The sequence below is a fragment of the Coregonus clupeaformis genome, chromosome 6, assembly GCF_020615455.1.
Source record: "Coregonus clupeaformis isolate EN_2021a chromosome 6, ASM2061545v1, whole genome shotgun sequence".
NCBI classification, from domain to species: Eukaryota; Metazoa; Chordata; class Actinopteri; order Salmoniformes; family Salmonidae; genus Coregonus; species Coregonus clupeaformis.
In genome coordinates, this window is record NC_059197.1 from 277,055 (window position 1) to 296,781 (window position 19,727).

Genomic DNA, 19,727 nt, shown 5'->3' on the forward strand with positions numbered 1-19,727 from the left:
CTGTACAACTAGCAGGCCTCATCATCGCTCATCCTTATAGCAAACTTCACTCCTGTAATTCTGTTATACGGTAATTAAGTTTCATCCTGCAACATGAGTGAAATGATTTAATCGTTCCACATTTAGGACAATCTAGTTTTAATTCATTCTATATATTCTACAAAAATGTTGAATAATATGTCACAAAGATTCAAAAAAGGTGGAGAGAGGAGAGGTTAGACGTTGACTTTGTTATGTCACACATTCTCATTTGCATTCAAACACATTTGCAGAACATACAGTAAGTAATATGTGAGTAAGATCTATCGATGGTTTGAGGAGGAGATGGGGGATTGTTGTATGGCCACACATAGGACATTTCAACTCCCTCAATCAGCATGTTTATAGATGGGAATTTTCAATATCCTTTATAGATGGGAATTTTCAATATCCAAGTCCCTTATTAGCTGCCAGTTCTTTGTATTTGCTCACTCCATTTGTCTTCCCACTATTGTCCTTATATTACTGGGAATAACCCCACTGAGAGGGTAGGTGCAGTTCACACTCACTACAAGGTAACCTTAGACGTCAAGCAGTCAATGATTGATGGTAATAAGTCAACAACTCAGAGACTTGCTGTGGTGAACTTAAACCAAGTGTTTGGGTGTGTAATGTTAACCTTTTCACAGTAGTGGTGAAAGCTAAAATGTTGTCTCTGGAATGAGGAGGTATGACTCTTAGTGCAATGGGAATGTTCATGTCTATGCTTTCTTATGACTACTTGGAAAAGCTCTTCTGCATGAATTCCTGGGAATTTTCTGTTTCAAAATCCCAAAGTACATTTCTGGCCAAGTATGCAAATTGTTCTAAAGCTGCTGAGCTAGTTTTCAAGTGAATTCAGACCAAAGCAGGACAAACTCGTGGGCATATACAGTAGGCCTATAGAAATAAAACCATTAATGTGAGTGTGTTCACTTTAGTCAAGTATGAAATGTACTATAGTCAAGTATGAAATGTGTATAGATTTACAGTGGGGGAAAAAAGTATTTAGTCAGCCACCAATTGTGCAAGTTCTCCCACTTTAAAAAGATGAGAGAGGCCTGTAATTTTCATCATAGGTACACGTCAACTATGACAGACAAATTGAGAAAAGAAAATCCAGAAAATCACATTGTAGGATTTGTAATGAATTTATTTGCAAATTATGGTGGAAAATAAGTATTTGGTCACCTACAAACAAGCAAGATTTCTGTCTCTCACAGACCTGTAACTTCTTCTTTAAGAGGCTCCTCTGTCCTCCACTCGTTCCCTGTATTAATGGCACCTGTTTGAACTTGTTATCAGTATAAAAGACACCTGTCCACAACCTCAAACAGTCACACTCCAAACTCCACTATGGCCAAGACCAAAGAGCTGTCAAAGGACACCAGAAACAAAATTGTAGACCTGCACCAGGCTGGGAAGACTGAATCTGCAATAGGTAAGCAGCTTGGTTTGAAGAAATCAACTGTGGGAGCAATTATTAGGAAATGGAAGACATACAAGACCACTGATAATCTCCCTCGATCTGGGGCTCACGCAAGATCTCACCCAGTGGGGTCAAAATGATCACAAGAACGGTGAGCAAAAATCCCAGAACCACACGGGGGACCTAGTGAATGACCTGCAGAGAGCTGGGACCAAAGTAACAAAGCCTACCATCAGTAACACACTACGCCGCCAGGGACTCAAATCCTGCAGTGCCAGACGTGTCCCCCTGCTTAAGCCAGTACATGTCCAGGCCCGTCTGAAGTTTGCTAGAGTGCATTTGGATGATCCAGAAGAGGATTGGGAGAATGTCATATGGTCAGATGAAACCAAAATATAACTTTTTGGTAAAAACTCAACTCGTCGTGTTTGGAGGACAAAGAATGCTGAGTTGCATCCAAAGAACACCATACGTACTGTGAAGCATGGGGGTGGAAACATCATGCTTTGGGGCTTTTTTTCTGCAAAGGGACCAGGACGACTGATCCGTGTAAAGGAAAGAATGAATGGGGCCATGTATCGTGAGATTTTGAGTGAAAACCTCCTTCCATCAGCAAGGGCATTGAAGATGAAACGTGGCTGGGTCTTTCAGCATGACAATGATCCCAAACATACCGCCCGGGCAACGAAGGAGTGGCTTCGTAAGAAGCATTTCAAGGTCCTGGAGTGGCCTAGCCAGTCTCCAGCTCTCAACCCCATAGAAAATCTTTGGAGGGAGTTGAAAGTCTGTGTTGCCCAGCGACAGCCCCAAAACATCACTGCTCTAGAGGAGATCTGCATGGAGGAATGGGTCAAAATACCAGCAACAGTGTGTGAAAACCTTGTGAAGACTTACAGAAAACGTTTGACCTGTGTCATTGCCAACAAAGGGTATATAACAAAGTATTGAGAAACTTTTGTTATTGACCAAATACTTATTTTCCACCATAATTAGCAAATAAATTCATTAAAAATCCTACAATGTGATTTTCTAGATTTTTTTATCTAATTTTGTCTGTCATAGCTAACGTGTACCTATGATGAAAATTACAGGCCTCTCTCATCTTTTTAAGTGGGAGAACTTGCACAATTGGTGGCTGACTAAATACTTTTTTCCCCCACTGTACCTCTAGTAATACTCATCAGGGTGTAACTAACTGTGTGTACATACAGTAATGAAACTTTTGTCTGTGAGCCCAGTGTGGAGTTTCCCTGTGGCTTTATGCCACGCTATTTTCAGTGTTCGTGAACAGTGAAAAGCACATTGTGAGATACACCTGCTCAGACTGGGCCTGTAAGTCTACAGGAGGAGCAAATAGACACCATTTAACTGGGATATTCAGCTGCTATGTTATTATTGAGCTTATTACACAAATGTACGTCGTCAGATGGTTCACCATGGACCTGTAAAGAGATATCCATTCAGGTTTGTGCCGTTCAGCAGATAACAGGGTGGTGTGATTTGTGCATCTCTAGTGGTGTGATTTGTGCGTCTCTAGTGAAACATTTGCCGCCATTCAGTAGCCTTTCACTGTGTTGCGTTCAGTAGGCATAATAACAGAGCAAACACCTAAACTTCTCCTGTAAGAACATTTGAAAACATTGTTACTGTTTGTGCCTAATAAACAGAACCTGGGTGAAAGCTTGAACAGCTGTCCTGAGTGGGATTTTACAGTGGCCTTATAACTTCCCATAATGCTCCTCTGACTCAGCAAAAACTCTGAACACAAGGGATTAAACTATTATGGTTTAATAAATACATCCAAATAGAAATGCTTAAAAATATACAAACAAGTTTCAGCGGAGCAAGACACAAGTTGAATGAGTCATTGTTGATGCAGTGACTCAGAGGTGGTGTAAGCACATCAGGCAAAAAGCCATTTCCAATGACATTGGAGGACAAAGTGAAGCGCCTCATCAAAGCTCTTCACCAGAAACTGATGGGCTAACATAAGAGCATTTCTGCTTTTTCATTAGGTAAAACACCAGTTACATACAACACAAATAATATATGTATGTGTTTTACACTAATTCTCAAGTCACAACCGTCAAGTCAGGGCCCATGTACAATACTGGGCAGGTTGTGTTGGTGAGGTTAGGGGAAGTCACGTTGTTTTTTTGAGTAAATGTGAGTGAGGCATTAGGAATGTGTGTGGGCTGGACTCTGACCGGCAACAAAAGCTGGCAGCTAAAAATAGGATCGCATTAAAAGCAGCCAAGACTGAACACAAAAACGGACCCAGTTCTCCCACAGCCTTTGACTCTTTCCCTCTGTCTTTCATTCAGTCCCTCTCTCCTTTTTGTCATTGGCCAGTTTGCTTTTGTAATTTTTGTAAAAACCTATCATGTCATTAATATTAAATAGCCTATACAAAAAACAACAAAACCCACTTAATGTGACCAGAGTTTAAGATGAAGACTTGCAATCACTTTATTTTTGAAATACTAATGACAACAATCAAAACTCTACAGTGTGAAGGGTGGAGTCTAGCATACAGTATACAAAGAAGCTGTGAATCTGTTAAGAATCTGAACATGTTTAACACGACGAACTACAGATGGACAGTGCATTGGACTATGGTCGTTTCTACTGTACATGGAGATTGGTTATTACAATGAACAGAGTCAACAGGTGAGCCAGAGGTTAAAACTAATGTCAACATTCAAAAACTACAGATACCAGTCAAAAGACAATAACTTTGACTATACAACAAATAATATATCACATATGGAAAGTGAAAAATAAACAGCATTTGTAGATGGTCCCTTTTATTTAACAATTTCTCCACAGAGGGGTCGTTTTCAGGTTGTCTTGCACCAACAGTTAAATGCTTAGGGCTCGATTCAATCTGTAGCACCGAAGATCCGCGCTACAGCGCGATATAAATTTAAAGCAATGACGCCGCATTCGCAGAGACTGTATTCACGGTAAATGGTGCATGTGTCGGCTCAACTGGAAATTACCTTTACATTTCAAATCGCACTATAGCTTTGAACATCTGCGATACGGATCGAATCGAGTCCCTTAGTTATGCTTTCCTTCAGTTGAATCCTCAAATCAGGGATTTCCTGTAGGTCCTTGTGGATGTCTGCCTCAGCCACAATATATACACAGCAAGGACGGAGCCTGACAAGTAAAACTGACAAGGCAGACAAGAGTTGAGTTTGAGTGTCCATTTTGTATTTGGTCAGAGCACTGCATGGTCCCCTAATCACCACAGGTAGTAATGACAATGGGTAGGTAGGAATCGTTTTTTAACATCCATGGTTAGCCTAGTGGAAGGGCAACTCGCCTCCACCAGTATCACTCTGGTCCCCCCTGAGGCGTTAAAGCTACATGCAAATGCTACATGTCATCTGTGAGTGCTGTGCTGATCACGGCTATTAGCCTTAGCCTAACGTTAGCAGCATGGTGAAGGCAACACAGTACACTCAGAGGCTTGGGTCTGGGCAGACATTTTGAAACGTATCCTTTTAGGGTCTGGTAGTAGTCGTGTTTGGGAAGGGGGGACAGGGGTCTGGATTATAGCCTCGTCCAGCGAGGCCTTTGGGGGCAAGGGGTAACCACACCATTAGGGTACAAGGTGCTTCAGCTACTGAAAATTACCAGTGTGTGTCCAAACTCTCATACTGTACTTTGTTTGGGTGAGAGGACTGTCACAGGGCAGAGTTAGGACTTTACACACACTAAACTTCTAGTTTGAGGAGCAACACAACAAAAGCCCCTTAAAGTTCAGGGGCTGTGTTCAAGCCACATTCAGTCTTAAGGGGGTACGTTTTGCCCTCATAGGTCCCCCTCTGTCTTCACCTGGACCAAAGCATACCCCTCGTTATCACACTGGCCCTGGTCCTGGGGGACGGAGTCGGGGAGTGACAGTGGGAGGAGGTCCATCAGAGAGGCCTGATTCTCGTTGACCATCTGGTTGAACTGCAGGTCGTTATAGTAGCCCAAGTCCTGCCCAGACCCACCCTGGTTGAGGTTCAAGTTCATGTCCATGCCGCCTGGGGGGAAGTTGGAGTTGAGCCCCTGGTCAAAGCCAAGGAGGGCAGGGACATGGAACAGGGGCTCCAGAATTTGAGAGAGCATACTGATGTCCTCTGGGCTCATGCACACATTGAAGAAGTTGTCCTCCTGGGGATCACTGTAGTGGATCTCCCCCATGGTGGAGGCCCCAGACTGGGCAGGAGGGTGCAACTCTTCTGGGACCAGCTGGCTCTCTGCTGGGGGGAAGGTGAACGGCTCGAATGGCTGGGAGGTGGAGGCTTCAGCTGCAGCCACATTCTGAGCTGTAGGTGATAGAAAGGACTTACAGTGCATTCGGAAAGTATTCAGACCCCTTGACTTTTTTGTTACGTAACGTCTTATTCTAAAATTGATTAAATCGTTTTTTTCCCCTCATCAATCTACACACAATACCCCATAATGACAAAGCAAAAACATAAGTATTCAGACCCTTTACTCAATACTTTGTTGAAGCACCTTTGGCAGCGATTACAGCCTCAAGTCTTCTAGGGTATGACACTACAAGCTTGGCACACCTGTATTTGCGGAGTTTCTCCCATTCTTCTCTGCAGATCCTCTCAAGCTCTGTCAGGTTGGTTGGGGAGCATCACTGCAAAGCTATTTTCAGGTCTCTCCAGAGATGTTTGATCGGGTTCAAGTCTGGACTCTGGCTGGGCCACTCAAGGACATTCAGAGACTTGTACCGAAGCCACTCCTGTGTTGTCTTGGCTGTGTGCTTAGGGTCGTTGTCTTGTTGGAAGGTGAACCTTTGCCCCAGTCTGAGGTCCTGAGTGATCTGGAGCAGGTTTTCATCAAGGATCTCTCTGTACTTTGCTCCGCTCATCTTTCCCTCGATCCTGACTAGTCATCCAGTCCCTGCCGCTGAAAAACATCCCCACAGCATGATGCTGCCACCACCATGCTTCAGGGATGGTGCCAGGTTTCCTCTAGATGTGACGCTTGGCATTCAGGCCAAAGGGTTCAATCTTGGTTTCACCAGACCAGAGAATCTTGTTTCTCATGGTCTGAGAGTCCTTTAGGTGCCTTTTGGCAAACTCCAAGCGGGCTGTCATGTGCCTTTTACCGAGGAGTGGCTTCCGTCTCGCCACTACCATAAAGGCCTGATTGGTGGAGTGCTGCAGAGATGGTTGTCCTTCTGGAAAGAGGAACTCTGGAGCTCTGTCAGAGTGACAATCAGGTCCTTGGTCACCTCCCTGACCAAGGCCCTTCTCCCCCGATTGCTTAGTTTGGCCGGGCGGCCAGCTCTAGGAAGAGTCTTGGTGTTTCCATACTTCTTCCATTTAAGAATGATGGAGGCCACTGTGTTCTTGGGGACTTTCAATGCATTTTTTGGTACCCTTCACCCAGATCTGTGCCTCGACACAATCCTGTCTCGGAGCTCTACGGACAATTCCTTTGACCTCATGGCTTGGTTTTTGCTCTGACATGCACTGTCAACTGTGGGACCTTATATAGACAGGTGTGTGCCTTTCCTAATCATGTCCAATCAATTGTAGAAACATCTCAAGGATGATCAATAGAAACAGGATGCACCTGAGCTCAATTTCGAGTCTCATAGCAAAGGTTCAGAATACTTCTGGAAGTAAATAAGGTATTTCTGTTTTTTATTTGTAATACATTTGCTAAAATTTCTAAAAACCTGTTTTCGCTTTGTCATTATGGGGTATTGTATTGATGAGGGGAAAAAAATATTTTAATCCATTTTAGAATAAGGCTGTAACGTAACAAAACGTGGAAAAAATCAAGGGGTCCAATTAGGGAAAGGGTGGTGGGGTTGGAAAGTAATAAAGGGGAATATATTTATTTAAAGGATATGTATGTGTATGTATGTATGTATGTATATATATATGTATGTATGTATGTATGTATGTATGTATGTATGTATGTATGTATGTATGTATGTATGTATGTATGTGTATGTATGTATATATGTGTATGTATGTATATATATATATATATATATATATATATAAAAAAAACATGGGGGATTGGAAGTGATGCAGACAATTACATTGATGGAAGTTACAATCTATCTGCAATATTAAGCTGATCTACCCCCTAAAAAAATAAATATATATATATATATATATATATATATATATAAATAATCAAGGGGTCTGAATACTTTCCGAATGCACTGTACGTTAGAACACCTTATTGACACTCAGATGTACAGTCATTTGTTTTTGAGAGGGTGCTGTTTAAGGAGCTTTTATTGTTGTCTCTTTCACTTTCTTTTTTACTTTCTGTCCTGCAATAGGTAGCAGACATTTAAGCTGGAAAGAGAGAGAGCCGAGGCCAATCCTCACCTGCCACACAGGAACTTTCTGTGAAGCTGATGTCTGTCTTGATCTTCCTCTTCCGCTTCAATTCATATGGATCTGAACACGGCATCAAAACAGAACAAATATATTGAATCCCTCTGTTTGAATAGCCTTTGTCTCTATTATGTTATATTAGAACACAATACATAACATGTTATAACACAGCATTATGATATCATATATAACATTCATAAGTTGTATCAACCTGGGTTGTCGGGCTGGTAGGTAAACGTGACGGGGTCACTGTCCATGTGGTCAGAGAGACGACGCAGGAAGACGTTTACTTCCACTTCCTCCCCCACGTCCTGTTCCTGGTAGGACGGGGTCTTGAACACGATAGCAATCTGCCGGTGGACGTCCGTCTGGGCAAACTCCGCCTTGGCCTCCCAAGACCCCCGCTTGAAGATGATCTCAACGTCGTCTGAGTGAGCAACACACACACACACACCAATCAGCTTGTATAGTCCTCCAAGCTGTATGACTTCAACAGTGTATTTCCAGAGAAGTGTCATTACACATCATCTGTCACTTCATCTAGTTGTTTTAACAGGATTTTACTATGATTTTACTTCCCCTTTAATTTGCTAGATATCAGCGTGCTCAACTCTGTGTTTGTATATTACAACTTGGGATCTGGCTGTATCTCACCTTTCTGGACTTTGTCGCAGAGCATGTAGATCTCAGTCTTACCGGTGCATGGCCCTTTAACAATGTTCAGACGGTTAATCTTCAACTCAGATGTGGTGGTCGCCTCTGTAAACACACACACACACACACACACACACACAGACACACACACTGAGCACCTGCTGGATGGTTCAGGAATGAAATACATTTGCATAGCTGTGGTTTTACAGTACTGGTTCGTATCACGTTTGAAGACTATTGTAAAAGCAGTCATGTATAGGTGGTAGTGTCGGCTTCAGGAGGATGTTTGGTAGGGAGGGGGGTGATCTTACTCTTGTCATAGACAGGGTTGGACACTATGGGGTTCAGGAAGTCCCTCTTTCCATCCTCCCACTCCAGCTCACACTGGAAACACAGCCGCACCACGTTCATGTCCATGTCCTCTATGCTTTTAGAGTGGCCTGCTGGGGGACAGAGGAGAGAATATTACCCTACTGCTAATGACAACTTTATTGTACAATAATATTTAATTTGTTTAATTGGGTAAGTTCTGTGTGTGCTTGCGATGTGCTTAGTGTGCGTGTCAGGGCTCTACTCACTTTTAAAGGGGTCGATCTTCTGATTCCGTCTCTTCTCTAGTGAGGCATCCAGCTCCTTCCGCCTTACACACTGGATGCCCAGGTTAGCGAAACTGCAAGATGCACACAAAACATGGTCGGTTACCAACCATTAAAAACAGACATGTTTACACTAATCTAGTTTACACTAACCTAGTGCACATTCCTGGCAAAGCACACCCAAAGAGGTGAAGGATGAATGAGAAAGAAAGAGGATATGGGCCTCTGGTGGACAAAAGGAGAATATTTACTTGTCAAGAAAAGAAGGCGATGAATAGAGGAGAGAAAGAGAGGGGTACCTGTGACGTCGGTTGCTGTGGGGGTTTAAGCAGACGACACAGATTCCGGTACCATCAGCACAGTCTTTACCCACAAGGCAGTGGGGGTGTGGGCGGTACGGGTAGTCTTTGGTCACCAGGGAAACAGTGACCATCACTTTCTTTATGTGCTGAATGGGACCCTGGAGCTGAAAGAATGTGAAGAAGAGAAAGAAATGGGGAGAGAAAGCGTGGGAGAGGGACAAAGAAAGAGAAGGAGGAGAGAGATATGCATCAATCAAACCGTCTTTCTTCCTCCAACACAAGTGAGAGCATGATTAAAACTGAATAAATGTGAAGTGAATAACCAAAACTTATTCAGTGCCTCTCCCTTTCAACTGTCAAACTTCGCACTTGTCTGGAAGTGTTAATCTTAGAGAGATGTGGTCTGAATTGTAGTATGTGGGTGTGAATCCACAGTGTTGAAAGGGTGTGTGTTGGGGGGGGGTTTAATCCCCTTAGTTTGAACCACACAAAGATGTGGATTTATGGGTTACTTTCTATTTCAGTTACATTCAATTCCTCCCCCTTCCCCTCTGCCCCTGCTCCTTACACTGGCTCTACATGTTGAGGGCAGCCAAACCAACAAGGGGGAAACACCTTTATTCTGGGAAAGATGGTACATTCCGGTAACCCTTCCACTTCCCACACAAACATACATGCAAATCCAGTGCAGGTTAGGGATGACATTGGGAACACAATTTGCTGAAAGATGTCACTTATCACAAGAGTAAGGGTATTAACTGCAACTTCGCTAAGTTGTTATAAATTAAAGTGTTTCCAATCAACTTCAAATAAAGACAAATACAATATGGATCTATTGGGTACCTCTATAGCAGGCAGGGTCTTGTTGGAGTCCCCACTGGAGGCCCCTAGGATGCTCCCAGCCGAGCGGCCCTCACACTCATAACGGAACCTCATGCCTCTCTCCTTGGGCTGCTCCACCACGGCCAGGGTGGGCCTCTCCAGGATCTGCTCCAGCAGATCTGTGTCTGTCTGGGCCTGTCGAGAGGGACCATCTGGCCCCCTGGAAGTCCGTAAACCAGAGGACCCACGTCCTCGTCGGTTTGAGCCCGAGTGAGAGACCCCACGAGCGGGTTGAGGTGCTGCCATATCTCTGGTGCTAGAGTGGTGCTTGGGCTGAGGGAAGAAGCAGGGCGGCTGCGGAGAGACATAACTTAAAGTCAATGGCCGTGTTTAAAAATCTATGTAAAGAACACCGCAGACAACAAACAGTTAACTTTGTCTCCAGAACATCATCATGATGGTACTAAGAGTAAAATGGTGAGGGCGTTTTCAAAGATAACCTGCATTGTTATTGTTATCTACATATTCTCTCTCAGTACACAACTTTCTATGTCCTCATTTGACACATTTTGTTGCCATGCCCCCCTCTCAACTGTTAAACTAGAGAGCACCCCATTTCCGTTTTTGGTTAACCCCTCTATAGTTCCGTCTCTCTTCCACCCTCTCAGGCAGCTGAGATGCATGACTGTTTTTCATTCTTCATGCCTCCATCTCTCTAGCTCTGTCTGTTTGCCCATTTCAAATCAAATCAAATCAAATTTTATTGGTCACATGCGCCGAATACAACAGGTGCAGACATTACAGTGAAATGCTTACTTACAGCCCTTAACCAACAGTGCATTTATTTTAAACAAAAAAAGTAAAAATAAAACAACAACAAAAAAAGTGTTGAGAAAAAAAGAGCAGAAGTAAAATAAAGTGACAGTAGGGAGGCTATATATACAGGGGGGTACCGTTGCAGAGTCAATGTGCGGGGGCACCGGCTAGTTGAGGTAGTTGAGGTAATATGTACATGTGGGTAGAGTTAAAGTGACTATGCATAAATACTTAACAGAGTAGTAGCAGCAGCGTAAAAAGGATGGGGTGGGGGGGCAGTGCAAATATTCCGGGTAGCCATGATTAGCTGTTCAGGAGTCTTATGGCTTGGGGGTAGAAGCTGTTGAGAAGTCTTTTGGACCTAGACTTGGCACTCCGGTACTGCTTGCCGTGCGGTAGCAGAGAGAACAGTCTATGACTAGGGTGGCTGGAGTCTTTGACAATTTTGAGGGCCTTCCTCCTAGGTTCTCTTATATGTCAAAGTGGTATACTTATATCAATAAAAAACAGTCTGTGGTCATTATAGTAAACCCTCTCACACACAATTTGCCCTTCACGCTCCAAGTTCAACCACATACCTTCTAATTAACAGCCCGTTTGAAGAATCCCTAGAGACCAGCAACAGGAAAAACTATTCACCAAAAACAAACCCGGAACAAAGAAAAACAAGCTGACTGACTTAAGGGATCGCCTTCTCCCTTTGTTATTACAAGCCGTCCTACAACTCAAGTCTGTCTAAACAAACCGCCATAAGTAGATAAGGCTGTAGGAACAAAAAGAGGTGCGTGTGAGATCATTGTGCTCCACTTCAAAGTAGCGTCTCCGGGCGGTGTGTATGTCTGTGTAAGCGTGATAGTATGGGCCTGCCAAAAGCAGCTAGGATCGAGCCAATCGAGCCGGGAGGAGCATGCTCGAGAAACAGGAAGTTGACATAATCTACAGCAGATCGACCAATTAGAAAAGCAGAAAAGCCTCCGAATGTGAACTTTCACCCTGAAAGGGTTGGGTCCCGGAAGGAAGGGAACTCAAAACAAAAGTAGGAAACAGATTACGCTCTTTCTCTCCTTTTCTGCCTCCTCTCCCACAAGAGGCCACACCATGCAGACGGGAGTGTGTCAACTCAGCTCACAGTCTATCTCAAGGCACCGCTTTGACTCACAGACATACACAGACCACACTTGTCTCACTGTGAGTTCCAGACTATTGGAGAACAGCAATCCAAGGCTAACAACAAGGTAATCAAGGCCGCCTTAGAAGTCAAAGCACCAGTGAATCCAGTCACCACGCTATGTGCCGTTGTGCACATTCCTTATCCTTGGAAACTGTCAGTAGTGGCGTTTCACTTAGCCCTGAGGTGTGTCTGTCTGCCTTGGTTCCCACCACTAGCCCATGAGGAAGCGATAGCACAACTCTCTGATAAGACTAGCCCTTAGATCACCCCGCTATCTGTTTACATGACTTTATCTCCCAGCTATTACAACAAACGGAGATACCAAGCATTGACAGTGTGAACTGATGTGACCACAAAGTGTACCTGAGTGGCTGCAGAAACAAATCACATCATTAACTAACCACTACACAATAACTACAAGTCAACCTCTCCGTTTTTCTATTGAACTCCATGAATCAATGGCCTAACAAAAACGATCTCCCTTGTAGCAGTTTATTGTTAATTGAACATTCATTTCCCTCCAAGAGTGGCTGAATATTTTTTTTAAATTATATCCCGAAAGGCCTGGTACTCACTCTGGAGGTCGTGCCCCTTGGCACCAGTACTGGGGGCGTCGAGGAGGGGGTCTGTCTGGACATGGCCCTGTGGTTCTGGGCCTGGAGGTCAGTGTCTACAGGGGGATGAGGAGGTCCGGGGAGGCAGAAACGAGACTGGGCCTGACAGGGAAACCCTTTGTCTGCAGAGATCAACTCCTGAATGATGTCTAAAAAGTAGAGGGAGTGGGATGAGGACTGCAAACATGCTGATGGGGACTGCAAACATTGAGCTGGTGTGTAGGCCATCTGAGTGTGATCTATGTCTGTATGTGTACTGTACCAGCTACATTAAAACATGAGCATGATGCATAGGCCTAGGAGGCCCTATGTATGTAGACTATAGGCCTACTAGCTATTTTTATTTTTTACTATACAATAATAACAAATAGCCTACTCACCCAAGTCGATTGCTGTTGTACAAAGTGGGAGAAAAAAGTGAGTTAACTCATGAATAATTACTTTGTGACAATGTAATAGTATAGGTGTAATACATTTATGACAATGATTGTAATAGTATAAGTATAACAGGTAAGTATGTAACGATCCCGGCAGTCTGAGTCGGGTCCTGTCTGGTGACTAGTTTTTCTGTTCGTGATCTCCAGTTTCCCGAGGGTTCGGGAACGCTCCGGGGAGCTCTCTTGATTTCCGCACCTGCATCCCATCAGCAATCTGCACACCTGGTCCTGATCATCACCCTTCTTAGGCTCTGGCCTAACATCCATTCCCTGCCGGATCGTTAGCCATGAACAGTAGGTTTACCCGAGTATCAGTCTTAGAGCCTAGCGTTAGTTTTGTTGTTTTTGCACCTTGTTGGTTTGTTGCTTACTTACCCCCGTTTTGTTCCATCTGCAGTCACCCGTCCGGAACCTTCATCCAACCTCTGCCTGGTGGTCGGCGGCTGCCGACCCAGGATGGGATCAACCACTGCACCCCCCAACAACTAATCAACGCCGCCCGCTCTGTTCCCTGGATTATTCAGCATCACTCTTGAATTTGTAATAAACACTCACCTTCGTTTCAACTTACCTTGTCCTGGTCTGCTTCTGGGTTCTGGCTTAGCAACTCGTGACAGAACGATCCGGCCAGTAATGAACCCAGCGGACCTGGACTCTGTTCGCCATGCCATTACCCATCAGGAGAAGATGTTGGGCCATCATAGCACGGTACTACAGGAGATCGCGTTGTCAGTTCGGAACCTTTCTACCGGTCTGACGGAGGTCCAGAACCAACGCAAGTTTCCGGTGGAGGATCCACTACCGGTTTCACCCATCTCGCCTGCCGCTTCTGGAGCTGTGTCCTTCCGTGAGCCCAAGGTTCCGACGCCGGATAAATATGAGGGGGAGCTGGGAAGATGCCGTTCCTTCCTTATGCAGTGTGGATTAGTGTTCGATCTACAGCCCTACTCTTATGCCACAGACAAGGCTAGGATAGCCTTTGTGATTGCGTTGCTGCGTGGTCGAGCGCTGGAGTGGGCTTCAGCCGTTTGGGAACGACAAGACCCCTGCATGGCTTCATACCAGGGGTTCACGGCCGAGATGAGGAAGCTCTTCGACCATTCCGTCCGAGGGAGGGGACGCAGCTAGGCGCCTGTTTTCGCTTCACCAAGGAACTCGCAGCGTGGCCGACTTCGTGATCGAGTTCAAGACGTTGGCTGTGGAGAGTGGGTGGAACGAGGAGTCTCTGCAAGCGGCCTTTTACCAGGGTCTGTCGGAGCAGCTCAAGGATGAGTTGATCTCCTATCCGAGCCTAGTGACCTGGACAGCTTGGTAGCCTTGTCTATTCGGGTGGATAATCGAGTCCGAGAGCGAAGGAGGGAGAAGCAATGGGGTCCGTCCAATCGATCAGCTTCTCAGTTCCCAGTCGGGTCGGGTGGTGGACCAGAACACGTCGATCATTCTCCACCACAAAGGATTAGTGGAGAGGTCCTCTCTCCCGATTCTGAACCCATGCAAGTGGGGCGGCACGGGTTAACCAAGGAGGAGCGTCAACATAGACGTAAGACCAACTGCTGCCTCTACTGTGGTAGCTCGGGACATTACATCTCCACTTGTTCCCGGCGGTCGTCAAACTGCCCGGCTCGCTAAAGTTGGGAGGACTTTTAGCGAGCCAGTTTCAACCTCTCAGTACCTCTGTCAGACCCCGCTTCCCGGCTACCCTTGTGAACAGGAATCAGAGCTTAGCGATTAACGCTTTTATCGATTCAGGTGCCGATGGAAGCTTTCTTGATGCCGAGTTGGTGGAACAGCTGGGGCTTTCCAAGGAGCAATTGCCGGAAGCCATTGAAGCGACCACTCTGAACGGCAGTAGTCTGGCACGTATCACGATGAGGACTGAACCGGTTAAGATGCGGTTGTCGGGGAATCATTCTGAGATGATTTCATTCTTCATTCTGCCGTCTTCCCATGTTCCTCTGGTCCTTGGATACCCCCTGGCTGAAGGAACACAATCCCACGTTCGATTGGGTGACGGGCAAGGTAACGAGTTGGAGCCTTGATTGTCATGCTAACTGTCTCAAGACTGCCTGCCCCCATTCGGTTCCCAGTCAGGTGATTGAGGCTAAACCCCCAGATTTGTCCCTGGTTCCCGAGACATATCACGATCTGGGGGAAGTTTTCAGTAAGCAGAAGGCTCTGTCACTCCCTCCCCACCGACCATATGATTGTGCCATCAACCTGTTCCCTGGAGCTGTCTACCCCAAGGGAAGGTTATACAGTATCTCCCGACCTGAACGTGAGGCTTTGGAGACCTACATCAAGGAGTCCCTAGCTGCTGGTCTCGTTCGTCCCTCGTCATCACCCCCTGGGGGCAGGATTCTTCTTTGTGGGTAAGAAGGATGGCTCTCTTCGACCGTGTATTGATTATCGGGGGTTGAATGACATCACGGTCAAGAACAAGTATCCCCTGCCCTTGATGAGTTCTGCCTTCGACTCCTTACAGGGTGCTACGGTGTTCACCAAGCTAGACCTACGCAATGCGTATCACATGGTCCGGATCAGAGAGGGGGACGAGTGGTTGACGGGTTTCAATACACCGATGGGTCACTTCGAGTATCAGGTGATGCCGTTTGGACTGACCAATGCTCCAGCGGTATTCCAGAGTATGGTGAACGACGTCCTGAGAGATATGATCGGTCTCTTTGTGTTTGTTTACCTGGATGACATTCTGATCTTCTCGAAGGAACCTTCCGACCACGTCCAGCATGTCCGGCAGGTTCTGCAGCGATTGTTGGAGAATCGCCTGTTCGTGAAGGCCGAGAAGTGCGAGTTTCACGCCCACACCGACATCCTTTCTCGGGTACATCATCTCCAGGGGAGAGATTAGGATGGACCAGGAGAAGGTTAGAGCGGTTCTGGAATGGGCCCAGCCCGGTACGAGATTGCAGCTCCAGAGATTTTTGGGGTTTGCGAATTTCTACCGCAGATTCATCCGGGATTACAGCCGTGTGGCCGCTCCGTTAACTGCCTTGACTTCCAGTATCAGGACCTTCAAGTGGAATCCGGAGGCGGATCGAGCGTTTCTGGATTTGAAGAGGCGATTCACCAACGCACCGATTCTCTCTCAACCGGACACGGCCCGTCAGTTCGTCGTTGAAGTGGACGCGTCTGATGTGGGAGTTGGCGCCATCCTGTCGCAGCGATGCTCCACGGACAGTAAACTCCATCCCTGCGCCTACTACTCTCGTCGCCTTTCGCCTGCGGAGAGGAATTACGATGTGGGTAACCGGGAGCTTCTCGCGGTGAAACTTGCCTTGGAGGAGTGGCGCCACTGGTTGGAGGGGCGGAGCAACCGTTTATTGTCTGGACTGACCACAAGAATCTTGCTTACGTGCAATCGGCTAAACGTCTCAACTCCCGTCAGGCCAGGTGGGCGTTGTTTTTCGGACGATTCAAGTTTTCCCTGACGTTCCGACCTGGATCTAAGAACGGCAAGGCGGACGCCTTGTCCCGGATGTTCTCCAAGACGGAGGAGAGTGGGTCCAAGACCGAGACAATTCTCCCCCGGAACTGCGTCGTGGGAGCAGTTATGTGGAAGATTGAGGAGGAGGTGCTGGCGGCCCTTCGGACTCAGCCCGGTCCCGGTAACGGTCCACCCGGTCGGTTGTTTGTGCCTGAGTCGGTTCGTCCTGCTGTCCTCAAATGGTCCCACGCCAGCAAGATGGCTTGTCACCCTGGCGTGGCTCGGACAATGGCGTTTCTTCGCAGACGTTTTTGGTGGCCTGCCATGGCCGAGGATACTCGGGGTTTTGTTGCTGCCTGTCCAGTGTGTGCGCAGAATAAGAGTACCAATCGGCCCAGCTCTGGACTACTTCACCCCCCTTCCTATTCCCCGGCGACCATGGTCGCATCTGGCCCTGGACTTCGTCACTGGGTTGCCCGCTTCTGAGGGGAACACGGTCGTTCTGACTATCGTGGACAGATTCAGCAAGTTCGCCCACTTTGTGCCAATTGCCAAGCTTCCCTCTGCCTCGGAGACGTCCGAGATCCTGGTTAGGGAGGTTTTCAGGGTCCACGGTTTGCCCAGTGATATCGTTTCCGACCGTGGCCCTCAGTTTACCTCTGCTGTCTGGAAGTCCTTCTGTTTGGCCATTGGAGCTACAGTCAGTCTCACATCGGGTTTTCACCCCCAATCCAATGGTCAGGCGGAGAGAGCCAACCAGAAGATGGAATCCACGCTACGCTGCCTGGTCTCTTCCAACCCCACCTCCTGGGTCTCTCAGTTGCCTTGGGTTGAGTATGCCCACAATACTCTCCCTACATCTGCCACTGGGATGTCTCCCTTCCAGTGCCTGTATGGCTACCAACCTCCCCTGTTCCCTTCTCAGGAGAAGGAGCTCTCAGTGCCTTCTGTTCAGGCCCATATTCGCGTTGCCACCGGACCTGGCATCGGGCCAGAAAGGCACTCCTTAGAGTTTCGGACCGGTATCAGCTCCAGGCGAATCGTCGCCGGATCCCCGCTCCCACCTATTCCATCGGAGATAGGGTCTGGTTGGCCACACGGGATCTTCCGTTACGGACTGAGTCTAGGAAGTTGTTACCGAAGTTCATTGGTCCGTTTGTGGTGGAGAAGGTGATCAATCCGGTGGCAGTTCGACTCAAACTCCCGAGGACGCTCAGAGTCCATCCCACCTTTCATGTCTCCTGCCTCAAGCCTGTTTTCCTCAGTCCTCTGTTGCCTCCTCCGCCTCCTCCTCCTCCTCCTCGGATGATCGGAGGTGGTCCTGCCTACACGGTGCGTCGCATCATGGATTCCAGACGGCGGGGCCGGGGTTTCCAGTATCTCGTGGACTGGGAGGGGTATGGTCCTGAAGAGAGGAGTTGGATTCCGCGGCGACAGGTCCTAGATGCTGACCTCATCAGTGACTTCTACCGCCTCCATCCTGGCGCTCCGGGGAGTCCGCCCGGTGGCGTTCGTCGGAGGGGGGTACTGTAACGATCCCGGCAGTCTGAGTCGGGTCCTGTCTGGTGACTAGTTTTTCTGTTCGTGATCTCCAGTTTCCCGAGGGTTCGGGAACGCTCCGGGGAGCTCTCTTGATTTCCGCACCTGCATCCCATCAGCAATCTGCACACCTGGTCCTGATCATCACCCTTCTTAGGCTCTGGCCTAACATCCATTCCCCTGCCGGATCGTTAGCCATGAACAGTAGGTTTACCCGAGTATCAGTCTTAGAGCCTAGCGTTAGTTTTGTTGTTTTTGCACCTTGTTGGTTTGTTGCTTACTTACCCCCGTTTTGTTCCATCTGCAGTCACCCGTCCGGAACCTTCATCCAACCTCTGCCTGGTGGTCGGCGGCTGCCGACCCAGGATGGGATCAACCACTGCACCCCCAACAACTAATCAACGCCGCCCGCTCTGTTCCCTGGATTATTCAGCATCACTCTTGAATTTGTAATAAACACTCACCTTCGTTTCAACTTACCTTGTCCTGGTCTGCTTCTGGGTTCTGGCTTAGCAACTCGTGACAAAGTATATGTATTACAATGTAATAGTATAGGTTTAACAGGTAGCCTAAGACTAGTGCCTAAGACTAGTGTAACATCTCAGAAGTGGGTGTGGACCCCTCTACTCAACTGTCAGTCACGCTGGTGATGACAGAATGACAACACAAACTGTCAGTTGAATAGCACGGCAGTGTGTGCCGTTTAGAATATAGGATCACTTGTCTGGGCCCCTGCAGTCAGTTCCCTTTTTGACAGACCCGTGACAATGCACTATTTACACTATTATGTAGATACATTATTTATGAAAATTATAATACTGTCCATGCGAATATGAATGTCGTGGGCCAACACAGATCAGACACCGTAGATGCATAACTCAGATTTAGTTCATGTTAAAGAAAAGATACTTACTTGAAGTGCCGTTTTGAACACTCATGTTTGTCATGGCACGTTACGATGTTGGTTGTCCTGGGGGTGAAAAGCTTGTTCGAGTAGTTTAAAAAACCCAGACACAAACACAGTTCTGCCCTATTTCCCCTGACCGATCATTTCGTGGCCATGGTAGGCTACTGCAATCAAATATTATCCTCTCTTCGCTCTCGTACTTCGATATGGTTCAATTGGACTTTCGTTTTTAAAAAGCATACAAATTCTACCTCTCTAGTATGCGATGAGCTCGTGAATATGTTGTGGATCAAATGAGTCGCCTCATAAGCGCCCTGTTCGACTGTGCGTTTAGTTCCGCACTTGTTGGATGGTTTGACTGGCTGTTCCGTTGGGTGGAAATCCCCTTACGTCACCGCTTGGGAAACCCCCAGGGGCGGTGATGTGACCGGCCATAGACATGTAGAAACTTCAGATAACGGCTCATTCCATCAACTATATTTTGCAAACTACTGTAGTATAATAGCCGCAATTGCAATGAATATCGTGATAGAAAAATACCCTTCCTCATGGCCGCTTTTTACGCACTATGGGATCGGTTATTGTACTTTAAAATACAGC

The 19,727-nt window shown here is 46.8% G+C and overlaps 1 protein-coding gene across 4 annotated transcripts; it reads right to left on the reverse strand.

The window, feature by feature from the left end:
• Positions 1-3,898: 3,898 nt before the first annotated feature.
• On the reverse strand, positions 3,899-19,486 carry LOC121567378 (transcription factor RelB). 4 transcript variants are annotated; one of them, XM_041877385.2, is made up of 11 exons: positions 19,134-19,486; positions 13,183-13,194; positions 12,764-12,951; positions 10,223-10,555; positions 9,377-9,543; positions 9,060-9,151; positions 8,793-8,924; positions 8,482-8,586; positions 8,039-8,254; positions 7,819-7,890; positions 3,899-5,772 (listed from the first exon to the last, which is right to left on the reverse strand). In XM_041877385.2, the coding sequence occupies exons 1-11, from the start codon at positions 19,165-19,167 to the stop codon at positions 5,270-5,272; spliced, it is 1,854 nt and encodes a 617-aa protein (XP_041733319.1). In that variant the 5' UTR covers positions 19,168-19,486; the 3' UTR covers positions 3,899-5,269. The 4 variants fall into 4 exon arrangements, with proteins under 4 accessions (XP_041733319.1, XP_041733318.1, XP_041733317.1 ...); XM_041877384.2 differs by lacking the exon at positions 19,134-19,486 and having other exon boundaries at positions 8,793-8,921; positions 12,764-13,380; XM_041877383.2 differs by lacking the exon at positions 19,134-19,486 and having other exon boundaries at positions 12,764-13,380.
• Positions 19,487-19,727: the final 241 nt, after the last annotated feature.